The following is a 13,237-nucleotide window of genomic DNA, read 5'->3' on the forward strand; positions in this document are numbered from 1 at the left end:
ATGGTGTAGATCGCGTAATGCTGACTGCGGCCTCAAAACCCCTCGTTTTGAGGTTCTTACATGTCTTATCGGGGGCGGTCGGGAAGGCTGATGGTTAAAGCGTCCGCTCTTCACACTGCAGATCCGTGTTCGATTCCTCACAATGTGTGAAGCCCATTTCTGTCGTCCCACGATATTGCTGGAATATTGCTAAAAGCGGCGTAAAATCATACTTACTCACTCACTCACTTACAGTCTTACACATTCTTAATAGTCTTCTTAATCAAAACCTAAACGTGATGTCCACGAATTTTGGTTATTCGTAATTCAAAGTAGTAAAATTTACAATCGACCCTCGCGAAAGTTAACTGTTATGAACTAAGTAATACTTACATCCTGTTTGTGTGATATTGTTAATGGCCTCCGTTCTGGGAAATGAAGGAGTGTTGCTGCAAATCATGATTAGCCTGACATATTGATTACCTCCTCGTTCCTGCAGTTGTCACCTACGAATGTAGATGGTTAAAGAAATTATATTTATTGTCAAAACTGTCTCCTGGGGATAAAAACCCTGTAACAAGATTGTAAGAGAACAATATTTAGCCTTTATATGTCAACTCTCAATGCATGGGAGACCCTCTAGCTCCCAAGTACAGTGAGTCTGCCGGAAGAGCCCGCTAAAAGTGATTACGTGGTTGCCATGCGTTACCTTACTATGGTGCTCATGCTATTAACCACCGGTTTACCTATTTCAGTTGATACAGGTCTTAGCCATGCTGGATTTATCCAGCCACGCGTAAGACATTCACTCTCCTAATTTACATAAGGCTTTATGTTTTACATTAACAAAAAAGCTTTCGACTTTACGTATAAAATGCACTACATGAACCGGTGGGCCTGCTTGGTGATCATCCAGATTGCGTGCCATTGATCGTACCCTGTAAAGATCCGTGTTAGAAACGGTCTTCAGCAAATCGTGCATGTCGTATTGGTGGTCAGGGTCGCTGGCGTGGTTGATGCATGTTATCGTATCCCATTGGCGTAAATCGATGCTCATGATGTCAATCACCGGATTGTCTGTTCCAGAATTCATATTTTCTTAAATCGCAGTCATCAGACCGAGCGAGGTTAACCAACAACCCACCTGCGTAGATCCATGCTCATATTTTCAACCACCGGTTTTTCTGGTCCACGCTGAATTATTTCAAGGACACGGTATACGGGGATATTGCAACAGTGACCCTAACCAATAAACAAATAAAAACAGAATATTCATAATTTTCTTTCACCTTTAAAAAACTGAAAAACTCATTATGGAAATATTTAAAATTTATTCATAACAATGGTAAACAACATAAATATTGCACATACAGATTCGCTTGCATCGATTCACACATACATAAAAACATCCGCATTGCAGAATATTATCATGGACCTGAGACTCATTCTAAAATTACCAAAACAATGTCCAACTGGTGCTCTAAATAAATAGATCAACAACGCACGTTTCACAACGCTTAAAGGGGCAAGTTGATGTCAACAAGTATATAGCAGATCACTGCTTATTACATGGGAAGAACACACACGTGACCCATCCCATACAGTCACTAATTTGTATATATTCATACGCAATGACCTGTGGATACACAACATAACAACACCGGCTTCCACGAACAGTTGCAAGGATTCTGTGAATCCAAAACATCCTTGACAACCTAGTCAGCTCGGCACAAATCAGTTCCAATATAAAAAATCCTCTAATTTCATAACGACCTCTTGATCCGGATGTGGTTCACTCATGGCGCCATTCCCCTTTCTCGACCGTCTCCCAGAACTTGGATACTGTTTTTGACTAGCTGATTTTTTGGCTTCAGGAAGCAGGTGCGTGCACAGGCACAAACCAGGGTTGTCATGGGAACGTGACAGGGAAGCGCAGATTTTCTCCAAATCCTCGCATCTTCCCAGAAGAGCTGTGTCGGAGGCGCTCAATGACTCCTGGAACAGTCAAAGGGAAGTAACTCTCAAAGAAGCGTCATAAAATACTCAAGACAGTTTGACAGAGTTTTGTCCCTTTATTGGTATCGCTACCGAATAATAGGTTGATGTTGAGTACAACGAGCGACTGTTGCAAGTATACAACGTATGTATGACATACTGACATATCCCGTGATGATTCCGATTTAGACAGGTGGGTTTTTTTATCTCTATAAGTAACTGTTAATACCTTTTTAGTAGCATTTCACGAGCTGGAAAAGGTTAGTTCAATTGATGCATATTTTGTTACCGAATGACCGCCCGTGCAACGACCAGTAATACAACTTACGTTACCAAAAAACGTTTAACGCCATTTATTACCAAATTCGTTTCATGTTTTAGACAATAGCATAAATTTGTTTGGACATTTTTCTTACTAACGATATTAATTGAATTGGATTGTTTTACTAAATTATGTACAAGAGTCATAGAAGAATTATACACATGACATGGATTTCATCTTCAATAAATAGTTCTCTATTCGCCTGACAATAAACAAATAAAATAGTTCTCTATTCGTCTGACAATGAATACATAAAATAGTTTCCTATTCTTCTGACAATATAAATACATAAAATAGTTCTCTATTCGTCTGACCTTAAATACATAACTCCCAGTCTCTTTATGTAAACCACAGTAAAAACCCTCACATAGCCAAAATCTAAGAGGATTTCTGCGATATAGAAACTCATGTTCTTCGACCTTACTCATCAAGGGATCCTAGCATGAGATAACACTGGCGATAATCTAAATGTTTCTGAAAACAGTTCTGCAGGGAGACGATTACCTACTGTTCCGGCCCATAGTAATGATTGGAAGAACTTTCCACTGAAATGTGTAAAGAGATCGGCACTTCAAATACCACCAAACGTTATATGAGTCGAATATCGACATAACAGTTGTATATTCCTGCCTGGTAAAATAATGTTGAGCCTTGGTTCCAGAGAGCTCAGGAATAAATTCAATACCCCCGAATATCTATAGATTGCAACAACTTCCGACTGTTTACCACCAAAAGACCTTTATATCGTCACCTCTTTCAGGACCAGAATATCTAATGACCATTATCTGAGTGGTATTTTCTTCCACATCAAGCTGACCTGCTGTGATATAACAGGAATACCGTTAAAGCAGTGTTAAGCCCAACTGACTTAGATTTATACCAATTTGTCTGCTCAAAAAAATCAAAACTATGTAACCTCTCCTGTAACTGTAGTGCCGATTGGACATTTCCGAAAACATCATTAGCAGTGCCTTTGTCTTTGTTTTTGTTTTTTGTTTACATATTTGATAGAATCGTTGTTTTGTGTGGCAGGTCTGGGTACAGGAAATGAGACTTCAATCAAACAGTATACAATTTAGAAAGTGACATGTACAGTCCGTTTGGCTCAAAAGCGGACCGATGAATTGCAATCTAACTCGAAAACTAATAAACATAAAATACTCAATGAAACGCTGATCATAATCAAAACATCATACCCACTCTGTGAGGTTTTTGCAGAATTATTGTCCTAAAAATAATAAAGTTGTTTAACAAACTATCATTAAAATATTGACACAGTTCACTGTTTGTTACGAGGGGAGGAGTGCAGAGAAAGGGACAGCCAGGTGTTCGAGAAGCACGTTCACAGACAAAGGTATTTATTCATTAACCTGTGCTGTGCCGTCTCCATCCGTTCTCGAACACCTGGCTGTCCCTTTCTCACAGAGTGGGTATGATGTTTTGATTATGATCAGCGTTTCATTGAGTATTTTATGTTTATTAGTTTTCGAGTTAGATTGCAATTCATCGGTCCGCTTTTGAGCCAAACGGACTATAGTAAGTTATGTTTAATAATCTTTGTAGGTATATAGATCTACGTTTATTTGTATTCTTTTTTAGGTTACGCAACTGAATATGTTCATTTGATCTGCACTACCATTATGCAATAGACGTAGAAACGATTGGGTGAAGTGGTGAAAAAAACTTTCTGCATCAGTGAAAGATCGTAATATTTTGTAAATATACGTGAAAAAAGTAAACGAAAAACGTATGGGTTACAGCTTCTTAACATATATTACACTGTAAAAGCGACGCAAGAAGGATCTAAGCTTTGTCAGCTCTGTCTAACAACGGTATATGGGTCCCTACCGAAACGTCGCCATGACAGTATAATCAAGTTGTTTTCATATTGTGTATAGGCTGCTTTGCCTCGACTTCTAAGAAATGCTTACAAATAATTTATCTGAAAGATGAACATCTTCTTCAGATACACTATTACTTTAAAGAAACACACAGAGTCCGAGTACATTCTAAACAGTTTAGAGAAAGAGCAGTGTGATTGCTGCCAACTGTCGCGAACTTGAATTGGTCTAAGGGAAGCAACTCTGAAGTTAAAGTGTCGCAAAATGACATGAAACATGGTTATGGAGAAGTGACAATACAGATGTACATTAGGTAGGGGTAACTTTGTGGAGCAGAAGTGGTCGTTGAGATGTAAGGAATATGGATAAAAGAAGGTTCTGTGGCAGGAAATGTTGCCGCAGCGTTGCCATGATTTTTGGAGTGGGGGTTGGAGGAAGTGATAGTCGGGAAAGAGGACATGGTCAAAGGGAAGCAACTCTTAAACAGAAGCGTCGTAAAATAATACAATTATAACCATTATTTACGTCGAGACTGACCTACCGTGAGAAATAGTTTACCGGAGGACAAAACACATCTTTAATCAACAGTCTATCATTCATACCACTATCCACGCAGTAGATGTTTCGGCTTCTTTTTTGTTTGTTTGGTGTTTAACGTGGCACTCAGCAATATTTCAGCTATATCGCTGCAGTCAGTAAATAATCGAATCTGGACCACACAATCTAGTGATCAACAGCATGAGTATCGATCTATGCAATGACATGTGTCAGCCAAGTCAGCGAGCCTGACCACCCAATCCCATTTATCGCCTCTTATGACAAGCATGGGTGGCTGAAGACCAAGACTACTCCGGATTTTGACGGGTGGTTTCTATATTAATTCGTGCTGGGTTTGTAGCAATTTAGCTGTTGTAATGGTAGTGACAGAACCGAAGGTAGTAGCAATGTAGCTGTTGTAGTGGTAGCGACAGAACCGAAGGTAGTAGCGATGTAGCTGTTGTAATGGTAGTGACAGAACCGAAGGTAGTAACGATGTAGCTGTTGTAATGGTAGTGGCAGAAACGAAGGTAGTAACGATGTAGATGTTGTAATGGTAGTGACAGAACCGAAGTTAGTAGCGATGTAGCTGTTGTAGTGGTAGCAACAGTACTGAAGGTAGTAGCAATGTAGATGTTGTAGTGGTAGGGACAGTACCGAAGGTAGTAGCGATGTAGCTGTTGTAGTGGTAGGGACAGTACCGAAGGTAGTAGCGATGTAGTGGCTGTTGTAGTGGTAGCGGACAGTGGTAGTGAAGGTACCGAAGGTAGTAGCGATGTAGCTGTTGTAGTGGTAGGGACAGTACTGAAGGTAGTAGCGATGTAGCTGTTGTAGTGGTAGGGACAGTACCGAAGGTAGTAGCGATGTAGCTGTTGTAGTGGTAGTGACAGTACCGAAGGTAGTAGCGATGTAGCTGTTGTAGTGGTAGGGACAGTACTGAAGGTAGTAGCGATGTAGCTGCGATGCAGCTGTAGTGGTAGGGACAGTACCGAAGGTAGTAGCGATGTAGCTGTTGTAATGGTAGGGACAGTACCGAAGGTAGTAGCGATGTAGCTGTTGTAATGGTAGTGACAGAAACCGAAGGTAGTAACGATGATGTAGATGTGGTAGTGGAGTGACAGAACCGAAGGTAGTAGCGATGTAGCTGTTGTAGTGAGTGGTAGCTGTTGTAGTGGACAGTACTGAAGGTAGTAATGTTGTTGTGGTAGGGACAGTACAGAAGGTAGTAGCGATGTAGCTGTTGTAGTGGTAGGGACAGTACCGAAGGTAGTAGCGATGTAGCTGTTGTAGTGGTAGGGACAGTAACCGAAGGTAGTAGCGATGTATTGTTGTAATGGTAGTGACAGAACTGAAGGTAGTAGCGATGTAGCTGCTATGTGGTAGGGACAGTACCGAAGGTAGAGCGATGTAGTAGCGATGTAGACTGTACCGAAGGTAGTAGCGATGTAGCTGTTGTAGTGGTAGGGACAGTACCGAAGGTAGTAGCGATGTAGCTGTTGTAGTGGTAGGGACAGTACCGAAGGTAGTAGCGATGTAGCTGTTGTAAGTGGTAGGGACAGTAGCCGAAGGTAGTAGTGGCGATGTAGCTGTTGTAGTGGTAGGGACAGTACTGAAGGTAGTAGCGATGTAGCTGTTGTAATGGTAGTGACAGAACCGAAGGTAGTAGCGATGTAGCTGTTGTAGTGGTAGGGACAGTACCGAAGGTAGTAGCGATGTAGCTGTTGTTGTAGTGGTAGGATGACAGTACCGAAGGTAGTAGCGATGTAGCTGTTGTAGTGGTAGGGACAGCACTGAAGGTAGTAGCGATGTAGCTGTTGTAGTGGTAGGGACAGTACTGAAGGTAGTAGCGATGTAGCTGCTATGGTAGAGACAGTACTGAAGGTAGTAGCGATGTAGCTGTATGTAAGTGGTAGGGACAGCACTGAAGGTAGTAGCGATGTAGCTGTTGTAGTGACAGTACTGAACGATGTAGCTGCTAATGGTAGGTAGTAGCGATGTAGCTGCTATGGTAGAGACAGTACTGAAGGTAGTAGCGATGTAGCTGTTGTAATGGTAGTGACAGCACCGAAGGTAGTAGCGATGTAGCTGTTTGTAGTAGTGGTAGTGACAGTAACTGCTATTGTAATGGTAGTGAAGAACTGAAGTAAGTAGCGATGTAGCTGTTGTAATGGTAGCGACAGTACTGAAGGTAGTAGCGATGTAGCTGTTGTAATGGTAGCGACAGTACTGAAGGTAGTAGCGATGTAGCTGTTGTAGTGGTAGGGACAGTACTAAAGGTAGTAGCGATGTAGCTGTTGTAGTGGTAGTGACAGAACCGAAGGTAGTAGCGATGTAGCTGTTGTAGTGGTAGCGACAGTACTGAAGGTAGTAGCGATGTAGCTGTTGTAGTGGTAGGGACAGTACTGAAGGTAGTAGCGATGTAGCTGTTGTAATGGTAGGGACAGTACTGAAGGTAGTAGCGATGTAGCTGTTGTAGTGGTAGCGACAGTACTGAAGGTAGTAGCGATGTAGCTGTTGTAATGGTAGCGACAGTACTAAAGGTAGTAGCGATGTAGCTGTTGTAATTGTAGTGACAGCACCGAAGGTAGTAGCGATATATCTGTTGTAGTGGTAGTCATAGTACTATACAGGTATTGCAACCGACAGCCAAACACATGCATATGACTTTTATTGTCTATAAATAGATATACATGTACCTGTAAGGGGGTCAAGCCGGAGATCGCGGCTCTCCCAGATAACACGGTCTGACTGAGTGGGGCAGACAGAGGTGACCGTGGGATGTAGGTTAGGTTTGGGTCAAAGACAAAGGCATGGCGATAATAGTATAATTTCTTGTCACTTGTACATGGATATACACGCTGTGCTATGTAATTGGTAAAGATCACTGACACTTTACCTTCGAGCAGTCGACCTCTACAGACAGCCACATGCACTCCCATCATTATCTTTACATCCCTACACCAAATACCTACCCCCTACCCTAATAGCTACCCCGTACCCCGTACACCTACACCCATTATTACCCCAACACCCATCATTACCCCCTACCCCTATACCTACCCCGTACCCCCTACGCCCATCATTAGCCCCTACCCTATATCTACCCCGTGTACCCCCTACACCTACAACCATCATTACCCCCCCCCTACACCTATCATTACCCCCTATACCTACCCCGTACCCCTTACACCCATCGTTACCCCCTACCCTAACCCCTGATTAACCCCTACCCATCACATGGGCACCAGCCACATACTCGTCTTGTGGTTTTGTATGATAAGCAAAGATATTCAGTATGCTCTTGTCTATTTAAACAAATGGCAGTGTTCCTGTATTTGAAAAAGTCAATAAAATTGTGCAAAAGATGATTAAATTATGACATTTCTTTCAGCTAAGTCAATCGCTTATTCCAATCTCAGTTCACATATGAGCTGAAATAATCATTATTTAACAACTATAATCAACTATTTAATAACATGACTTTGTCAATCCTCGCACCACCACTGCACACGACTCCATGTCCGGACCTGTCCCACAGATAAGGCCAGGCTGTCACCGCTCTGTACATTGAACACTGTCGAACTACGCCCCTTCACAATGTGCCGGTCGCGCCGATATAAATGCAGATCGGGCGATCAAAATGGTGGCTGGTTGCCAATAATACATGGGTGCTGTTTCTCAGCAGGGACCAGACTCAAAGAGTTATGTCGACACGACACCATACATAGAATTACACGGACCATTATTGACGTAAAACACATGACGTAATTCAACGTTGATTTCGGGTTTGGAGCATACGAACCAGCGGCCGATGGTGTGAGTATCCATCAATGGAGGCAGGCGAGATGCTATGAAACACCAGCTGCACAGGTCACAGCTAGATGACAAGCAATCCTCACAGATACACAAGTCCCCATTTTGTTCAGCCGAGTGGCAGGTCTATCATTATATCTCTAGTTCACTGACACAATTTACGATGATTCGGGACTCACTACACACACTGTATTTCTCTCTCTCTCTCTCTCTCTCTCTCTCTCTCTCTCTCTCTCTCTCTCTCTCTCTCTCTCTCTCTCTCTCTCTCTCTCTCTCTCTCTCTCTCTCTCTCTCTCTCTCTCTCTCTCTCTCTCTCTCTCTCTCACACACACACACACACACACCACTGTATATTCACACAGCTCCACTACAGCCATACGACCTTCAAACGACCAGAGCTACAGATTCGCGGGTTCGCTCAGTGGCACACAAACCCACCCATACGTGTCTTGTAATATACAGACAATTCATTGTATACAAGCAGTGATCCATAGAAGTTTTCTCAATTTAGCAAATGGGAGATTCACACTGAAAAAGTCTCCTATATACTGTAATATGCACCATCATCACCATCATCAGTTATTCTATGCAGTCAGCTATGTCAGCTTGATACAGATACCGGCAACAGGTGTAATCTACGAGCCATTACATGACGTATGTCGGTCTACTCTGTATGCGTGCAGATAGCGATGGTGCGTATGTCGTTATCAGACCTATACCTGCGTCACGTGACCTAATTCATACAACGTTACAATGTGTAACTTAAAGTTTTGACTAACATATAATATACGAAATATTCTATGTCACAATACATGGTTTTCCTCCAAAATCATTCCTAATGCTGATTTTACCTACTGCTGTCCGGGTCTTTGAATACTGTCCCATAGTGTAGGGAATTGGTTAAAATCTCATAATTGATGATTGCTTCATTACAACCGATCAATCATCGAAAATAATTGGTTAGTGTTATTTATCAAATTTGTTAATGCACACAAAAAATAAGGAACAAACATGTAGTTCTTTGGAGTTTTTTGGGCAAAATTTCACATCTTTAAAGAATGACAACAAAATATGTTTGAACTTTTTCTACATCATGAATTGAAAGGCTATTGCCAAGTGATCTTACAGATTCAGACAGGAGATGGGAAACACATAAATAAATAATGATGGCCTTCACTGCCGGCCACACGAATGCATAGACCAGAAAACCCGATGTGGAAAAACCATTTTACTCATTACCAAGACATGTCTTGGCTCAAAACACTGGCGAAACACTTCAACTTTAAGATTTCGAAAACACAAATATGACGGTATCACATTCGTCACTATCGAATGATCACTTGGTGTTTGTTTCATCTTAAGCCACCTTCAGGCGTGAATTTATACTCTTTTTGGTCGGTACTTTATGTGGAGGTTTGGTTAGATCTGTGTTTTCATACTCTTGGTTGGTTTGGGGGTTCAAAATATACTAACGGAAAAACGTCACTGTACTCCATAAAGTGGTGTATATGTTTTTATGTCATTGAATGAGTGAGTGAGTATGGTTTTACGCCGCTTTTAGCAATATTCCAGCTATATGACGGCGGTCTGTAAATAATCGAGCCTGGACCAGACAATCCAGTGATCAACAGCATGAGCATCGATCTACGCAATTGGGATACGATGACATGTGTCAGCGAGCCTGACCACCCGATCCCGTTAGTCGCCTCTTACGACAAGCATGGGTTACTGAAGATCAATTGTAACCCGGATCTTCACGTGTTGTATGGTATAACACCTTTGTCAGCGATATCAATATAGGGATAACCCTTGGGTTGGTACAAGCCTTGAAGGTGCAACAGTGGAGCATGGAAGACACAAGATGATTGACAACAGCCAGGGAGATGTTGTTCCAAATGTCAACAAAAGAACTACCCAGATTAGCTACCGTTGCTGATCTGGTTCACTGACTCCAAAAAAGGTTTACATGTGGAAAGGAAAAATATGAAAAGAAGTAGAAATGTTAGTCCGCCGAGCATAAACAAGTAAAATGTTATTAACATATATAGATCATGTGAAATTATACCATCAAAAAGTGTTCAGATTTGTTCTTAAGACTTCTAAACTCGATGAATAATGAAGAATAAGGACTGATCATAAAGTATAGATTCAACTAGGGGCATTCTGTGTGAGGGTTCGGGTGTAATGGTGATCATGAGTATTTGCATACATGTACTATTATATGAATAGGTTGTGTACGGCCCTGTGGAAAGTGAAAACATGAAATTGTCGAAAGTCTGTGGCACATAATAATCTTAGAACACCTGTAATGAGCATATATCCATGGCTGATTGCATGCTCACAGCGCACAGTGAGAAAAGGCTTGAGAGAAGAGATAGGTCTTAAGTCGTGACATAAAGAGTCAAGTCTGTACAGCCTCTCAGGTATTGTGGCAGGCTGTTCCATAGGATTGATGCTGCATAAGTAAAAGTGCCTTTGCCATGTTGTGATGTTCTTACTTTTGTTACAGTTAACAGGGTTTTATTTTCTGAGCGAAGGCGTCTGCCTGCAGTATAAATTTCTACTAGTTCCTGAAGATAAGATCGTGCAGTATGATGAAGATATTTGAAAACGAGGCAGAGGATTTTGAAAGAAATTCTGTGGTCAGTGGAGCTGTGGAGCCAGTGGAGCTGTTATAGAAGAGGAGTGATGTGGTCAGTTTTGCGTGTTAGAGTCCCAATTTGTGCAGCAGTGTTCTGGACACACTGAAGTTGGTAAAGCTGAGCTTTAGTTGCGCCGGAGAGGAGACTGTTGCAGCAGTCCAGTCCGAACATCACCAGTGAAAGGACTAAAATAACAGCAGACTTTTTAGTTAGATATTTTCTTACAGATCCAATGTTTCATAGTTGGAGGAAACACAATTTCACAACATTTGTGACATGACTGTTTAAAGAAAGATCCGAGTCACTTGTGACATAAACGTTTCTTCAACACGTTGGTTTGTTGTTTGGTTGGTTGGTTGGTTAACGTCGCACATAGCAATATTCAAGCAATATGGCGGCGGTATGTAAATAATCGAGTCTGGACCAGACAATCCAGTGATATACAGCATGAGCATCGATCTGCGCAAATGGGATACGATGACATGTGTCAACCAAGTCAGCGAGCCTGACCACCAGATCCCGCGCGGCCGTTAGTCGCCTCTTACGACAAGCACGAGTTACTGAAGATCAATTCTAACCCGGATCTTCACGGCTTCTTTAACCACGTAGATATATGTACAAACAAGAATCACTATGTGCCAGGTCAGCACAGTGGTAGCCATCGTTGTGCCCCGGGGCACGTAACCCAAGCCTGAAATATGGGCGACACCTTCCCCTCTATCGTCTCAAGCCTAAGGTGGTATGACACAAACGAAATACAATCAATATAGTGAGACGTGAAATAGTTGCACAGCTCGTTCTTGATGGCTGTCAATCTACAATGCAATGTGGATTTTATGATTAGCATGTAATGGCAACATGACATCATGGCGACAGGGTAATTAGCCTATGCAATAAAATGGTCATTCCGGCGAAGGTCCCAAATAGGTCGTTATATCACACGCCAGAATGTACTTTAGCATTAAACAACAAAACCAGCCCTGACAATTCAGGAAATCAAAGTTAAGTTGAAAAATTTGATTTTTCAAAACATCATTTTCGACTGTCAGGTCAAGAGGTGAATTTCTAATCTTACGATAAAGACAGAATATGGGTAGAACATACATGTTTGTATCAGATAAAATGACATTTCCTCATGTCGACTTTGTCGCCAGTCAGGCCAAGAGGTCACACATGCTTATCCCGAGTTCAGAAGACACGTTCTCTAATGTATATACTCTGGTAACCACGTGCTTAAGGTGTCACTAACCCCAAGCCATTAACTACGTGTATAATGTCTCCCAGAGATTAAGTCAATGACTTTGGGGATATTAGCATAATATTACGTACCCTATAATCCTCGACACAAGTCTAGCCTACCGGACATCACAGAAAGACAACAAAGAAACATTAATTAAGGTTATGAGTGAGTGAGTATGGTTTTACGCCTCTTTTAGTAGTATTCCAGCAAAATCACGACGGGGAACACTAGACATTGTACTCATGGGAAATCCAACCCGGGTCTTCGGCGTGACGACCAAACACTTTAACTACAAGGCTACCCCACATCCTGCTGTTAGGTCATGAAACTCGTGTTCCTCTCTTAAAGCGTCGGTTCTAAAGCCAATGAAATATGAAAAAGCGCTGGGCCTCTTCGTTTGCATACATGTGCATATCCTCCATTGAGAGAATAATTTTTAAATTAACTATTATTTGGTTTGCATGAAATAATTGAAATGGCAAATTACATTTTTTCCAATGAAATAAAGTGAAATAGAGGTGGTGAATTACATAAGATGAAAGAATTAATCTGTATAGCGACAGTAACCAAAGAATTAATCCCATCGCAGAAATAGACATTTCTGATTAATCCACTGAATGTACTTTATCCAGATATAGCATGCCATTTTAATGTTTATGATCTTAATATTAGGCCTTATATTGCTATTGCGTAAGTTTGTAGAGGTGAAAACATACTTATGATAAGTAAGGTCAAGCAATGTGTTACCAGTCGGATCTTCAGCCTTTCCGAAGGCGCTGTTTCCACGCTTGATTTGGCCTTATCCATGCTTAGAGCTGTCGGTAGAGCCCGTGGTGAGATATCGGATTTCTTAAGCCCACGGTCACTG

General features: G+C 41.6%; 1 protein-coding gene across 1 annotated transcript; it reads right to left on the reverse strand.

The window, feature by feature from the left end:
- Positions 1-1,296: 1,296 nt before the first annotated feature.
- On the reverse strand, positions 1,297-13,237 carry LOC124254856. Its single transcript, XM_046688712.1, has 2 exons — positions 13,117-13,237; positions 1,297-1,974 (listed from the first exon to the last, which is right to left on the reverse strand). The coding sequence occupies exons 1-2, from the start codon at positions 13,174-13,176 to the stop codon at positions 1,714-1,716; spliced, it is 321 nt and encodes a 106-aa protein (XP_046544668.1). The 5' UTR covers positions 13,177-13,237; the 3' UTR covers positions 1,297-1,713.

The sequence above is a fragment of the Haliotis rubra genome, unplaced genomic scaffold (genome assembly GCF_003918875.1).
Source record: "Haliotis rubra isolate DU_JTF1 unplaced genomic scaffold, ASM391887v1 Scf585, whole genome shotgun sequence".
In the NCBI taxonomy this organism is placed as follows: domain Eukaryota; kingdom Metazoa; phylum Mollusca; class Gastropoda; order Lepetellida; family Haliotidae; genus Haliotis; species Haliotis rubra.